Raw genomic sequence first — 16,781 nt, 5'->3', positions numbered from 1 at the left:
AACATTTTAAGATCAATAACTTTTGTTAATTTTATTCCGTTAATTTGAGTAACTATCAACAAGGAAAAAGTAAAATAAGTGTAATATTAGCGGGCACTTTCCAATATGGCGGTCATTAGCTACTCTGTAACTGACAGTATCATGGATAAAAGCCATTCTGGTATTGTGTAGCATCAAAAAATGTATAGTACACCAAGTCCACGGAGATGTAATCATGCAACTCCCTTGTTAACAAATGGTCTCAAAAATTGCTATATTAGCGGCCATTTTCCAATATGGTGGCCATTAGCTACCCTGTAACTGACAGTATCATGGATAAAAGCCATTCTGGTATTGTGTAGCATCAAAAAATGTATAGTACACCAAGTCCACAGAGATGTAATCATGCAACTCCCTTGTTAACAAATGGTCTCAAAAATTGCTATATTAGTGGCCATTTTCCAATATGGTGGCTATTAGCTCCCCTGTAACTGACAGTATCATGGATAAAAGCCATTCTGATATTGTGTAGCATCAAAAAATGTATAGTACACGAAGTCCAGAGAGATGTAATCATGCAACTCCCTTGTTAACAAATGGTCTCAAAAATTGCTATTTTAGCGGCCATTTTCCAATATGGTGGCCATTAGCTACCCTGTAACTGACAGTATCGTGGATAAAAGCCATTCTGATATTGTGTAGCATAAAAAAATGTATAGTACACGAAGTCCAGAGAGATGTAATCATGCATCTTCCTTGTTAACAAATGGTCTCAAAAACTGCAATATTAGCGGCCATTTTCCAATATGGCGGCCAACAGCTACCCTGTAACTGACAGTATCATGGATAAAAGTCATTCTGGTATTGTGTTGAATCAGAAAATGTATGGTACACCAAGTCCACAGAGATGAAACCATGAAACCTCCTGGCTCAACGACTATAAAGGTAAATGCTGCTTACTATATACAGCACGCCTTAAATCCCATATACCGCCAATATGCCCCTGGCTCCTATGTTGAACAAAAGCCACCTTCAATGGAATCTCTGATGTGGTGAAATTGTTCATCACCAGGATCATCATACTGAACATGACCAGTGGTGGAAAAGAAGTTTAACAACCCAGAGCACGCGGGTACACTTCACTAGCATAAGAATGAAACGACCTTCCGTAATCCTCCTATAAATCGGACTACATTCAATACAAACTAGCATTCTACCACAGCAAAAAGGTAAAATACCTGTACAATGAGTGAATTTTGGAATCACATTCTTTATTTATTGTTCACCTTAGTAAAAGCTAATAAATTATCTCCTTTACATACAATACAACAAGAACTTATGAAATATCTAAATGTGAATTAGCACATATGATAGAAAATTACAAAAACTTACTTTTCATCTCCGTGCTTGCACCTGTACATAGTTGATAAAATATGTGAAAATTCCTCTCGCCAACGTTTTGTGCCACAACCCGTGATTTTTCTAACAAAAAATTAGAAATACGACCACCTTCTGGTTGACCACCGCTTCCAAACTGAATTTCCACATATTTTCCCTTGAAATATAAAAAACATGAGATTATAAAATATGTTCAACCACACACAAAGAAAATCACACTTCAAACTAAAAACTACTTCTACAGTAAGTGAAAGTCCATAGTTTATCTTGTAAATTAGAAGTGAACAAAATAGTTTTCATTAACTAACACTGTTAGTGACAATATGTTCTACTTTTTGGCATGTTAAAATTAACGCTATTTCAGAAGAAAATACTTTCTTAACTTCAAGATGTAAAGTATTTTACTGCCTTAAAAATGGTTTCCCATGTGATACAATTTCCATACCTTTAACCAACAATTCAATCAAAATATGTAGATCGAACTTGCTTTTTTTTTTCTGCGAAAGTTTTCTATTGAAGCATGGACTTTTACGGACGGGCAGAACTTAAACCCATGTTTCGTAGATAGAGTAGCAGTAGTAGATATATTGAAAGAGGGACCAGAGAAGTCCTGAAACCGTTTGCTATGATTTTCATTTCCAAAATGCAAGTGTTTGTATCCCATAGCTTCTAAGTAAATGATTAGTACAAGTTTCAATACATCCAATGTAACTTGAGAGTGAAGAAATCATTTCGAAGCATTATAATGTTTCTTGTATCATTAACATTAATCTTCCATTCCTAGTTTCTAACTTGTCTTCAATCTGCACAGCACAAAATTTTAAGCGAATATTACAAATCATGGTACAACAACGAATCGAACTAATGCAAGGTAAGTTACTTATATATATATTAATTAGATTTTAATATTTGAACTAACAAATTATACAGTCAAACCTCATTAAAAGAATTACTGATCATTAAGTTTTATGTTTCCTGTGCACCACCGAGATTATGAAGAACAGAACCTACTATTAACATACGCTCCGAACAGAACCACAACCAGGGCTTGAACCCGGTACAGTTGGCGGGTGAGCAGACCACCATACAAAAGCACTGTGTACGCCGCTCCCCACCACACCTCTTCTCCAAGAGAGACCATGAGAGGTTCTGGCTGATGAAAAACTGTTACACTTAAGGATATATGTATATTTTCGTTTATATTTGGTTTGGTTATCTTCTTATATTTCATATTCTTTATTCGGCCCAATTCGATTCTTTATTTAATGTATCTATTTTAAATTAATTTGTGTGGTTTATTTCACCTTAATACATTTCATTCAGTACAAATGACAATGCTTTTTTTTTTTTTTACATTTTTTTAATTTCCCATTTTCTCCAACAAAGCATAACACATATAAAAATTAATCAAACAATTTAAAATATTATATTAATTAGTCAAGCAGTCTGCAACAGTTCCTCAACTGTTCTTCGGTTATTCTGTTGTTGTTATTCAGTTATATAGATGCTCAGTGTTGTTCCTTATATTAGAGAAGAAATACCTTCTTAAACTCCCTTCTAGGCGGCAAGGTGCCAAGATCCGACGACACGTTGCACGTTGGACAGCAATAGCTAAACGTTGAATTAGGAAAGATCTTGAACGAACATCTCCAGAAACGATAGAAATGTGTCTGCCTACCTCTCTAATAAAATCAAGGCTTCTAGACACCAAGCACTGCTAGCCTCGGTGACAATTGGAGCAAAACTAAACTTATGAAGGAGACTGTTGTATTGTCTTTGCTTTTTTTCTTCTCAACGACTAGCAACATCTCCAGCATTCGTAACAACCGAAGGAAGGCGTGAGTGAGCAATTGTATCTGAACATTTAAATTTCAATTATAGTTAAATAATCCATTACTGCTTTTCCTTTGATATAAATCGGTCAGTTAATAGCAATAAGAATAAATTAATAACTTATCAAGTACCCTACTAATTACTCAACAAAATAAGTATGAGTGGTTATTAACTGACTATGTCTACACTTCTGCTCTTTCGACTGCTTTGAATGCTAATCTTACGAATGAACACTTCTCTAGCTATTTGAAAGAAACTACATACAGCGCGAAATGGGTAATCTTTTATCCGACTAAATGGCATTACGTTGCACAATGAATTTACACAGCACCGAAGTGTTCCCTGTAGCTTCATGTTACAGCTCCGATTCTCCATGCACATATACATTAAATTTCGAGCTGGAAGTATTTCCAGAAAAGAGCTCCACGATACGGTTGAAAATTGTAAACATTGGGTCTGTTATCTCGAAAGGAAAAACTTATTTTGAAAAGGAGTGCGGAAAGGTATACGGTTTTTATATATATATATATAAATATAAAGACAAATCAAATATGTATATTTACTCTCAGTGCCTTAGTACGCTCTGGATGACGCACTAACTTAAACCTCATCCTATGAGGCAATCAGACATTTAAAAAATCTTTGCTAGAACCTTGAAGAGTGCATTCTATATTTATAAATACAACATTATGAATATTTGATAAATTGAGGAAAGAGCCGATTTCATGTCACATCACATGAGAATTTAATGATATACGAAGAGTGCAATCGTGCATTTTTTCATTCCCTGTATATTACAAAACTATGAAGATTATTCAATTTTCTTTATTTTACTGATTAATTATTAACTATTTTTATTCCGTATCAGATTCATGTTATTTAATTTTCTTTACAAAAAATATACAATAAATAGCTAAGCCCAGTTTAATTATAGTTCATTTCTCTTAGGTAGAATTTTGAGCCTTTTCATTTAATTCTGGGACAGAAATTTGAGCTTCAAAATGACAAATAAGGGTAGCCAATGAACACTGCAAAGAGATCCGTATTATATGAGGATAATGCAACACGGGGATGTGACAAGTGACACTGTGAAAGTGGTACACACTTCTCTCGGGTGGTGCGATGAGAATGTGAAAGAAGGGCAAGTATGTATTCGTTTCTATGTGAAGTTTTGCAAGTTGACTTCCGACACCTACAGAATATTGTAGCAAGTGTTCGGCGAGAATGCATGAATCGTACGAGGACATTCGAATAGTGCGTCCCCTTCATGTCCGGCGTTCGTGGAAAATATCCAAATTCTGGCTAACCTTCTGTCAAGCAGAACGAAAAGAAATGAAGAGATCAAGGCCTTGTTCACAGTAACTTATCAATTATCCATTTGAGAATTCGCAGGAAAAACACGTTTCCGCATCATCTATTTTAAGGAATATTTTTGTATGCGGCGTGTATCGGCAAAACTCGTGCCTCGGCTTCTCACTCAGGAACAGAAACATATATAGACTACTACCTTCCAATTAGCAGTAATATTCTTCTTGCTACTGCTGCTAGTTATCCAGCAATCTTAGCACACATTACTAAACAGGACAACCTATCGACATACGACTACGACCCAAGAAGCAAGTTTCACCTCATTGGAAGTCACAATAGTCTCCGTGGCTGAAAGACTTGCCATGTCCGATCACCCGTCAGTCCCATTGATTAGGCTTGTTAACACGGATGACTTTATGCACTATGAGCTGGTTCCGTTTAGGGCACATCTTACGAGCTCAAGTTCTACGAGTGCTTTTTGTAGTTGTGGAATATTATGAAGCAGATGCACCAGAATAAAACAAAAATCATTTGTAAATACTAATGATGTTACATTTAATTTGTCAAAATGTTATGCTGAGAATATTTTTTATCAGTTCTACACTGGTATTACAAGAGCAGTGAAACAGGTCACTGTAAAGAAGTTAATCAAGGGCACAACACCTATGAAATGCTATTCGTAGAAAACGAATGACTCTCTGAAAACTGGCAGATTCACCACAACAGAACTTTAGTTTATTCATCGCTGATGACTGACTGACTTCTTAGAAAGAGTATCATTGTGATGTCTACTCCCCTTATTATCTTATTAACTTAATCTTGCTGTTTGTGATCTCGACGCAAGGGTCGATCGGTTGGTTGATTTGAAGTTTAGCTTCCCAGCACCGAGGCTATATGAGACGTGAATCTACAGCTTAACGGGAGATCCAAACCATATGACCTCCCACTGGGAACTGATCAAAAGTCTCCAGACCGAAGGCGCGTACGCTAACCATATAACCAGATGAAGTACAACTCAAGTGTCAAAGATTTCATGGAAACCGTTATTTGTAACAGGACTGGGGACTGAAGAACATTTCAAAAGAACCGTATGACCACGCTTCTCACAAGTAGCAGCAACGCGGGACTATTTCAGGAATTATATTATCGAATAACAGATAGGTTCTTTTTCCGTTTTTCAACTTACATAACGAATATTTCTTTATTTAACAACAGCATCTTCTCACAATGTCGAATTTCCAATTTAGCATTCAACATTTTAGTATTCGTCGTGGTGTTATTAAAACTAGCTTGTAATGGAAGATGAACTGACTTTATAAGAGGATTGCTATTATTTTAAAACGAAGTTGTGAATGCTAAATACTGCTGATTCAAGTGTACAGGAAAATATCTATATGCACAACAAAATAAAGATAAAAATAAATTACAAGAATTCCCAATCACTTACAAATCGACTAGAATTGTTATTTCTAACTGTTTTTGCATTTCCGAAAGCTTCCAGTAATGGGTTTGACTCCAAGATGATATCCTTAATATGTTGTACTCTCGAGCCACCTCCAGATATTCGTGCAATGTACGACATTATGTATTTTGCAGCAACGGTCTTCCCAGCACCAGATTCACCACTGGAAAAAAACAGAACAGCAATGAAGTAAGGGTTTTTAAGAAATTATTTTGTTTAATCATCATCAGTGGCACTACAGTCCGCGGCAGGATCTAATCAATCAACTGGCAAAAATGCAACTTTGTGCTATGTCAATACATCGATTTCCAATACCATCACAGAATTTCTGGCCTTCTTGACCAATAGTTCACTACTTCTTTATTTAAATATTACTTTTTTTTATGACAATTCCTTTCAAATACATATATCTGAACTGTCACTGCGACGTTTTGCATTATTAATTGTCTATACAAATATAATTCTATTTTCTAGTAATTGAATGAAGTCAATTAAAAGGAATTCAAGAAAATTAGTGTCATTTGGTTTCAAATATTTTTATTTTTTTGTATTTGTATATGTTGTGCTTCGAATTAAGAATTGTGTTAGTTGCTTATGCAGTAGTTTGTTAAGCGTAGCTTCACATAATTTCAGGTGTTTGTATATCTATCTATCTATATTATATCTATATATCTATATCTATATATATAGATATAGATAGGTATATCTATATATACCATATATATATAGCTTAATATGGTAAATGTTTATTTTTATATAATATATTGTTCAAGGGGAGAGTTAAAACAGTGAATCCCCTTGACTATGTTACTGAGGGGGACAAGTGAATTATTACGAAAAACTAAGAATATAAAAACAAACAATAACTGAAAGAAATGTATACATAATGTTAGTCAACCATGAAGAACGTATCTAGAGATCTGATGGAATTTGCAATTCATAGGTTTTCTTTCCTAATCTTGATTTGGCTGGCACACACAGTAAGTATGGATTAAATGCCAGCACATAGGTAAAATCTATTTTGAAATCCTAATTTACAATATAAAAATCTATTATTATAAAGTGTATATTGTATCATGCTCGTGCTAATTTATTAAATTTATAATTATTATTAATTTATTTATTTAACTTCAATTCCGGTCTTTTTCTCTAAACCAGCGCTTCTCAAAGTGTGTTCCACGGAAGCCAGCGGTTCCGCAAAGTGTTCCTAGGGGTTCCCTATAAAACGACCTCGAGGAAGCGAATAAAAATTCGCAAGCTCCTATCTCACTAAAAGTTGGTTTGAATTTTAGATCCTTCGGAATTTAATTCACGAACAATGACTGACTTAATTCTATGTTGTAAATTTGGCAACAATGTACGAATGTTTTTTTTTTTTCTTTCTTTCTTTCCTTTCGAGGGAAACAAATATCTGCAGATTTGAAACGTTCAATTTTAACTGTCTTTTCAATTAAGCTTGAATTTCGTTGCATTCAGTCCTGAGTTTAATCTCAATCAAGGTGGATCGGTGGCTGAAAAGAGGATCATTAAAGGTTTCAGTTAATTGTAACAAACCTTCAACGTCTTCTAATGGGGCTTAAGCAAAAAACTACAACAGAATTACTCATCATTCCAAAACGTGGAGAGTTCAGCATCCAAAACAATACAGGTAAGTAAAAGACATAAATATGATGAGAGTTATTTAGCCATGGGCTTCATAGATGATTAAAGTTGCCCTTAATGTGTAATATGTGGTAGAGTTTTACCTAACAGTTCCATGGTCCCTACAAAATTACGGCGTCATTTTGAAATCAATCATCCTGAGTTTCAAAACAAAATTGTCGATTTCTTTGAGAGAAAACGTCGTGAGTTACTAAATTCACAAAAAAGAGCTTATCTCAGACTTCATTTAGTATGAATGAAAAAGCAACAGAAGCAAAAAAAAAAAAAGAAATGAAATCTTTAAGTTTTATGTCCCACGCTTATGCCGGTTAGGCTAAAGGAGACGGTGATGATGAGAGATGAGTGAAATGGTGGAATGAAGAAAGTGGGAGGAAACGGGAGAACCCCGAGAAAACCCACGAGCACGGTGTTTGTTCACCACAAAGTTCACTTGGCGGAGGCTGGGATCAAACCCGGGACCCCAAGCACCAGAGGTGAACGCTCTACCACTGAGCCACCGCGCCCCCCAAAAGCAACAGAAGCATCTTTCATTGTAAGTAAGTTATAGATTAGTACGGGCAGGCAAGGCCCACACTATAGCCGAGAAACTGATAAAACCTTGCGCGATTGACATGGTTAACTGTATGATAAATGAAGAATTGGGTTAACGAATTTCTTTAGTGCCACTTTGAAATGACACACTTGCGCGTCGTGTTGAAGATATGGCAGGTTACATAAAAGAAGAGTTGATGCGTCGGCTCATCTCCCTTTGCACTACAAATAGATGAGTCAACCGATGCAGCAGGCCTGACTGTTATGTTTGTGCTTGTACGTTACCATTATGAAGAAACTATGCAAGAAGATATGCTATTATAAAAACATCCCAAGCAGTGCATCTGGGTTAGAAATTTTTAAATTATTAATGAGTATTTAGAAGAAAATCAGATACAATGAGACAACTGCGTTGATTTGAGATGATTTTGACTTTAACGTCTCGTTCAGCAGCGAGGCTATTTATGTTTGCACTGATGGTGTGTAGGCAATGGTAGGAAAAACAGCTGGAACCGTTACACGTATTAAGGAAGTAGCGAAAAAATACAAAAGCAGTCGTTGTATATTGTACCTTCAAGTACTGGCCATAAAGAAAATGTCACAGCCCCTCAAAAACGTCTTTGATAAAACAGTGACAATCATAACCTTTATCAAGTCAAGAGGACTAAATGCACGGCTCTTCAAAATTCTTTGCGACGACATAGGAAGCCTTCATCAATCTCTCCTTCTCCATTCAGAAGTCAGACGGCCTTCTTGCGGAAAAGCTTTAAGCAGGCTCTTCGAAGTAAGAGATGGGGTAAGAATTTTCTTCATCAATCACTACTTCGAGTGAGAAAACTTTGAGCAATTAACAGTGGCTATATCTAGCTGACATATTCATGAAAATGAATAAGGACAATATGTCCATTTAAGGAAATAATACAAATGTACGAGGGGCATTCAATAAGTAAAGAGACCAATTGCTATAGCTCAATAAAGATTTATTTCAATCTTTCAAAACTAAGACTATAATCACCCTTTACAGTTATGCATTTGTCCCATCTTTCTTGCAGCTTCCTAATTCCCTTGGCGAAGAAATCTTTCGATTTACCCTGAAGCCACCTTTGCACCGCTGCCTTAACTTCCTCATTGTCAGCAAATCTTTTTCCACGTAGGGCGTCTTTGAGTGGTCCAAACAGGTAAAAATCAGATGGGGCGAGGTCTGGGCTGTAGGCAGGATGAGGTAAGACCTCCCAACCCAATTCTTGAAGCTTATCTCGAGTCAGCTGGGCTGTATGAGGGCGGGTGTTATCGTGCTGAAGAATGACTCCTTTTGACAAGAGTCCACGGCGTTTGCTCCTGATAGCTGGTTTAACTTTGTGTTCTAGCATCTCAGAATAGTATAGGCTATTGATAGTTCGCTGATCTTCAAGGAAATCGCAATAGATTGGATCCTGAGAGTCCCAAAAGATGGTCAGCAGCACTTTACCAGCGGAAGGTTGAACCTTAAATTTTTTACGAACTGGAGAGCTAATATGTTTCCACTCCATACTCTGCCTTTTGGTCTCAGGGTTGTAGTGATGGATCCAGGCCTCGTCGCAAGTCACTATTCTTTCAAAAAAAGCGTCTCCTTCAATCAAACTTCGTTGCGTTAAGGCTTGACAAATGGAAAGCCTTGATTCTTTATGAGCGTCAGTAAGCTGCCTGGGAACTCATCTGGCACACGTTTTTCTGCACTTTAAAATGTTCCTAATGACATTGTGAACAGTTCCAACACTTACTTGAACTTCCTCAGCTATCATTTCAACAGTAATTCTTCTGTTATCACGAATAAGTCCGTCAATCCTCGATTCCAACGAAGAACCAGAAACTTCCACTGGACGTCCACATTGGGGTTCATCACCTACACTTGTTCGGTCACTTTTAAACCGATCAACCCACTTGTACACATTCGCACGGTTGATACAACTGTTACCGTAATGTCTCAACATTCGAGAAAAAATTTCACTTGGTTTTACACCTTCTGCGACTAAAAACCTAATGACTGAGCGCTGTTCTTCTAAGGTGCAATCTTCTAGAGGACTTGCCATGATGAATTGATATTTTTGAAGTTATGTTGACATAAAATTACGAAACAGCAGATCAGAGCATATCCCAAGGTTGCCAGCTAACAGCCCTGAAACAAAAAAAAAAAAAAAAGTTTTAAAAATATAGACTGTGTCTCTTTACTTATTGAATGATCCTCGTATTTACAACAGAGGACAAAATCACAGCTTTTAAGAGGGAGTTACAGTTCTGGAGCAGAAGTATCACTCCATGTGTATGACGTGTTTCCTGCATTGAAAGATTTCCTTGAGGAGAACGAAGGAAATTTCGGAGAATTCGATGACATTGATAAATAATTTATTGAACATTTGGAGAATTTGCAGAAAGCCTCCTCGTCTCATCGATGACAAATACGTGAAGCTAATAGACTTGACGTTCAATACATCCCTTCAACTTCAGTTCAAAAAGCTGCCGTTGATACGAAAGCTATTGAGGTGCTACTTCCTTTTGTAAGTACCTATTTATGTGAAACTGGGTTTCTGTGTATGCGTCCACCAAAAGCAAATACCGAAACAGACTCGATGCGGAACCAGATGCGGACTGCATCTTTTCGCCATAAAATATGATATTAAATAACTCTTCGGGCGCAAAGAACAAGTCCACTCTTCTCACTGAAATCTCAGCCCATATGGTATGTTTTGTATGAAATATGATTCTCATGTCTCATTAGGTTTCATGTCATTTCAGAAATTAGGTTTTCATAATCACTTTGAAGTAGTAAATTACTGTAAATATGATCATTTCTACACTTTTAAATGTACAGGAGCTCATGTGCATATAAAACAGTTTAAAAGTTATCATATTTACAATAATTTAATATTTTAAACTAATTATGGAAACCTAATTTCTCGTGTGCATATAAAATTTCATATTTACAGAGATTTATTATTTTTGAATGTTTATGTAAACCTAGATTTTCATATGCATATAAAACAGTTTAAAGGTGATTATATTTACAGTAATTGAAATTTATTGCATTTAAAATACTAGTGTGATGCTAACTTACTTAAAAATACAATTTTTTTTTAATACTTTTCTGTTCAATGATAGTGCATAATAAATGGAATTACTATTATAAATTGTCGAATAATTTAATACTATTTTCGTAGGTTCCGCCATTTTATTTTGGACTTGGAAGGGTTCCATGAATGAAAAAGTTTGAGAAACGCTGCTCTAAAGATTAAATGCCGATAACCTTCAGTAACCAATTTTTCTCGAAGAAAAGTACAGAGAAAGGCAGTCATTTCCTTGGAGACTAGGAAAAGTCGTGGAATACTAATTAGGGGTCGGTCTATAACATCCACGGGCGAACTTTCAGGAAGTACGATGATTATTAAGTCCATATACGTTTACCGCAGTTACCTTTTCATTTTCTGTAAACACTTTGTTAGAAGTAACTATTATTTGTATTATTAATTTATTTGACTTCTATTTCTTTCCAGTTTTAACATCACTATGCACTATACTAAACTTTCCTATAAAACAAGACTTTCATCTTCCTACTTGTTTGCAATAGCAATATATATAACTTTTGAGTTTACTGATAAGACTGCTCTTCGAGTGACTTGCATTATTATAACTTTTGGCGCTTTCCTATAACAATAATAATAATAATTTTAAAAAATCCGCACATATTATATACATGATAATATGGTCAAATCTAACAGTCAATTTCAGCACAAGGTAGAAGGTAGAAGCATACCTTTCTTGTAGAAGATTGACATTCATTTGCGAAAACATGAACTATTCACTAGCATCATTACACAACAAGAAATAATCTGTTACGTGCTTACCCCTAATTAATAAAGAATATGAATTCGTTAAAAGAGAAAAAAATATTTTAAAATTATAACAACAAACCGAATTAACAGTGCATGACACACAAATTTATTTAATAAATCATATCGTTAATGGACATATATATATTAACATATCCATGTATTACCTGCTGTCGATTTCCCTTTCATACACAGGTGAAAACCCAACTCTGAGAAGCACTGTTGCTACGCAAAAATAGTTCGTTAAAATTTTAAAATTAAATAATATTTATATTAATTGTTTAAGGAATTTTGAACGATAGACACATTTTAAGATTACAAATTATTGTCACAGTTCAAAATGATAGTGATAATTGTCATGTATTTGACGTAGAATTACTTGCACCCTCAGTAACTTAGTTTTCTTCATCCACTACCTACTTAAAATAAGTCTGCTGTATTACTTTTCTATGTATATCACATTTCAGACCAGTACTTTCCTTTACGTCAAATAATAAGTCAATGGAGAAGGAACTAAAAATGTTCATTTAGACAACATAGTATTTTAGTCAAAATCCTGATTTCAACAAGACAGAAAACACACAAAACAGAAGGTAAACACGCAACGATTAGTTATTTCAATCGAACTTACAGCTCAACAACAAATATCCTAAAGCCTTCGTTTCATTAATATAGTATTAAAGAATAAATACTTTTTCACGTCAATTCCTTTGTAAGTGTGAATTCAATGATACTTACAGCGTACAAAAAAAAAAAAAAATGTATATACCAGGTTATCATAAAATAAGCATCGCTGTTCAGAGAACTCTGGAGACGTAGCCACTTGACAGGATGCAAATAAATCTGGTAGGAGTATATTTGGAAACAGCAGAAGCGATTGGTGTAGAAAATAAATTAGTTCCGATTTTCGCCACCAGAGGTAATTGTGGCGCTGTACAACTCCAAATAAGTACAGCGTGTATGAAAAACGACAATAGTGATGCTAAATGATAAGCAAGGCTGTAATTGCCTCTCCTGTGGGTCTCGTGGCATTGACTACCAACGCTATTAATACCCCGAGGTCAGTAGCGGATTTACGGGGGAGCGGGCTTTTTAGCTGAAGCGTCCTTTTATAATTCTTGGATATCTTAGGAAAACGAGTTAAATGTTAGACTTTCCTGTGATCATAAACTGCAGGCTCCCTCCAAAGTTACAGGAAAAGGTTATTATCAAATATCGCCTCCAGAGACTGTTGTTTCTGTTCAGTGTTATATACGGTAATGAAAATGAAATGAAATCTTTAAGTTTTACGTCCCACGATTATGCCGATTAGGCTAAAGGAGACGGTGATGATGAGAAATGAATGAAATGGTGGAATGAAGAAAGTGGGAGGAAACGGGAGAACCCCCAGGAAACCCACGCACTTATATACGGTAAGTGTGGTATGGAAGACAAATGATATTATTGATATTCAATGAAAGAGAGGCCATAATTATGCTCCCCGTGCAACGCGTAGCATTGATTTGTACTGCTATTAGTAACCTCGTGGTGTAATGATGTGTTATAGGCGATGATGTTGATGTGGGGTTCTGCCCAAAGGCAGGCCTTTGACGTGAAGGTCCCTGGGCAAGAAAATCCATTATGACTGGTACCGTATGAGATGATGATGACGTTCTAAGGACGGACCTACAAGATAGATGGTATCCGACTTACGTGTTTTCACCGGAAATCGAACCCAGGACCCCTTGATCACAAGGCAAAGGGTGGGAAGAAAAAAGCCAACATCGGATTAAGTGGCGCTCAAATCCATGCAGCGTGAGGAAGCACCTGGAGCGTCACTACTGTCGTTTTTCTTCAACGCTGCACTTAATTGGTGTTCTACAGCGCCACAATTACCTCTGGTGGCGAAAATTGGAACTAATTTTCTTTTCTACACCAATCGCTTCTGCATGTTTCCAAATATGCTACTACCAGGTTTTATTGGATTCTGTCGAGTGGTTACGTCTCCAGATTTCTCTGAACAGCGATACTTATTTTATGATAACCTTGTATATAATATACAATTCAATCATCAGAGGTGTTTTGTAATACGAACACTGTTTGTTAAAATACAACAGGAGTTACGTTCCGAGTAGCTGAGCATTGCCCTCAAGAATTTAAAAGTTATAGGTGATCCGACAGCGGACTGGGTAGCGTGGTGGTTAACGCACCGGCACGCTTGTATTACATAATTTTCTTAAGAAGAATTTTTAATACAGATATTACAATAATTCAGAAGTTCGTTAATGGCTTGATTTAAATTATTTTGTTCTCATATAATCCCAGTGTATGGAATAATGTTGAAAAATAATCACAAAATTATTACGATGAGCGCACTGGTGGGAAATCGAATACTCATAGGTATATAGGTTCCGTTCTTGTTTGTTTCTTGTGTTTAGCATCTCTCTTCAGCATCGATGATATATGAGATAGACTTGCAGATTAAGAAATGATTCAAACTACACGAGCTTCCACCAGGAACTGAATATATACTTTGTTTTATGTACTGATGTGTCTGCTAAGACTTGAACTACAAAGGAGCTCTAGAGCCTCATCTTTTAAAGAATCAAGAAGCGACTAACAAACACAAAAATGGTTCACGTCTCAGATCATTTTATTAGCAAATCTTCAGCTCCGAAGAGTGACTGAGGTCGATTTACTGTCAAACACATTTTCCAACTTACATTTTAATCAATGATTTTTATTAAAATTAGGTAGTACCTGATGATAACACATTGGCTTTCTTTATCAATAAGCATATTCCTATACATATCATCTGCTACTGCGTATATATGTGGTGGATTTTCATATGGAGCCTGAAAAGAAGGAAAAGTTTAAACATAATAAAGACATATGTATACATAACTCTAATTTACAACATTGTACATGGTATATTCAAAAATGAAAAACTGAACTATATTGGCATAAGTCACCAAACGAGGCACAAGACAAAAGCTAAAATATGGAATAGGAAAATTAACTTCATGCTACAGTTTTGCAGTGTTACACTCATCCCTCACATACAACAAAAAAGATGCTTCATGGTAACTGTACCATCCCCTCGTTCATTTGGAGATTTACTTCTACTTCACGGTTCACTAAATAAGAAGACAAGCTCCCTGGTCAAAATATAACAGTTTAACTGCGTAAATTGTCGTTTTAGATAATTTAGAAAGAAGATATTCTTACACAACTAATATTATTTAACGAAAACGAAGGTAGGTAAATATATATTAAAAACAATATAATTTCGACTGACTACTTCATCTTTGAGTTCATAAAAAATGTCCAGTACGAATTGAAGGTCAGGATTGACTAACAAAGAACTGGTTATCTTCATCTAAGTTCTTAATGTTTGGGAACTCCTGTAGTTTAGCTTTTATATCGAGCCCAAGCTGTCATCTTTCTTCCTATCAACTTTATCTGACATAGGAAATAAAAACTTCTAGGAACAACTTACAACTATTTCGAGCCACATCTATTCTTTCAAAAATGAAAAACTGAACTATATTGGTATAAGTCACCAAACGAGACACAAGACAAAAGCTAAAATATGGAATAGGAAAATTAACTTCATGCTACAGTTTTGCAGTGTTACACTCATCCCTCACATACAACAAAAAAGATGCTTCATGGTAACTGTACCATCCCCTCGTTCATTTGGAGATTTACTTCTTCTTCACGGTTCACTAAATAAGAAGACAAGCTCCCTGGTCAAAATATAACAGTTTAACTGCGTAAATTGTCGTTTTAGATAATTTAGAAAGAAGATATTCTTACACAACTAATATTATTTAACGAAAACGAAGGTAGGTAAATATATATTAAAAACAATATAATTTCGACTGACTACTTCATCTTTGAGTTCATAAAAAATGTCCAGTACGAATTGAAGGTCAGGATTGACTAACAAAGAACTGGTTATCTTCATCTAAGTTCTTAATGTTTGGGAACTCCTGTAGTTTAGCTTTTATATCGAGCCCAAGCTGTCATCTTTCTTCCTATCAACTTTATCTGACATAGGAAATAAAAACTTCTAGGAACAACTTACAACTATTTCGAGCCACATCTATTCTTTGGATAAATCTAATATACTTTTCTTTACCGAATTTATCTATTATATATTTCTTAGACAAGCCTTGTACAATCATAAATTCAGATCGTTATTGTAATGAATCACTGCTTTTATTTCACCAGATGTATTCAGCATTGGTAAAGAAGTGTCCTTTTCTTACATAATAACGCTCGTCCCTATGCGTCACCAATATGTTATGATATGAAATCCTTTACTACCTATCATATTCGTTCCCAACTACTTTTGCCATTTAGGTCAAGTTCTATGAGGATGGCTGTAGATGTATGTGCAATGCACTGAATGCGTTCTTGACTTCTCAGACATTTCTTTCAGCAATTCATTCACACTTTGGGACAACATTAATGCATATATGAAGGAGGGTACGTGATATTTTGACTCATTAAGTACTGTTTATGTTAATGTTATACAAACATGAACATACCAGTTACGCCCTGGAGATTTCAAATATAAACGAACCCAATATCGAAAAATGTCCAGTTGTTAATTTTAGCTTCCTCACAATGAAAATTATGGCACCACAAAGATAAAAACAAAATAGAATATTCTTCCCCTCTATTTACAAGTAGATTTAGATAAAAATAAAATCTGAACAAAGAAAACACTTATTACTATTAATCTGTGTTACGGTATC

General features: G+C 35.5%; 1 protein-coding gene across 1 annotated transcript in view; it reads right to left on the bottom strand.

Annotated features, from left to right (window-relative positions):
- The window catches only part of LOC145678365 (unconventional myosin-Ie-like), a 327,951-nt gene that overhangs the window by 298,399 nt on the left and 12,771 nt on the right, over nt 1-16,781 (bottom strand). The window contains exons 4-6 of the mRNA XM_081748425.1: nt 14,776-14,870; nt 5,966-6,143; nt 1,372-1,534 (exon numbers count right to left, since the gene is read on the bottom strand). Coding sequence (XP_081604551.1) covers nt 1,372-1,534; nt 5,966-6,143; nt 14,776-14,870 — 436 coding nt within the window. The remainder of the gene's footprint in view (nt 1-1,371; nt 1,535-5,965; nt 6,144-14,775; nt 14,871-16,781) is intronic.

Source organism: Thermobia domestica, chromosome 2, assembly GCF_964235325.1.
Source record: "Thermobia domestica chromosome 2, izTheDome1.hap1.1, whole genome shotgun sequence".
Classification (NCBI taxonomy): Eukaryota; Metazoa; Arthropoda; class Insecta; order Zygentoma; family Lepismatidae; genus Thermobia; species Thermobia domestica.
The sequence above is the reverse complement of the archived record's forward strand: the minus strand, read 5'-3'. Positions and strand labels throughout refer to the sequence as shown.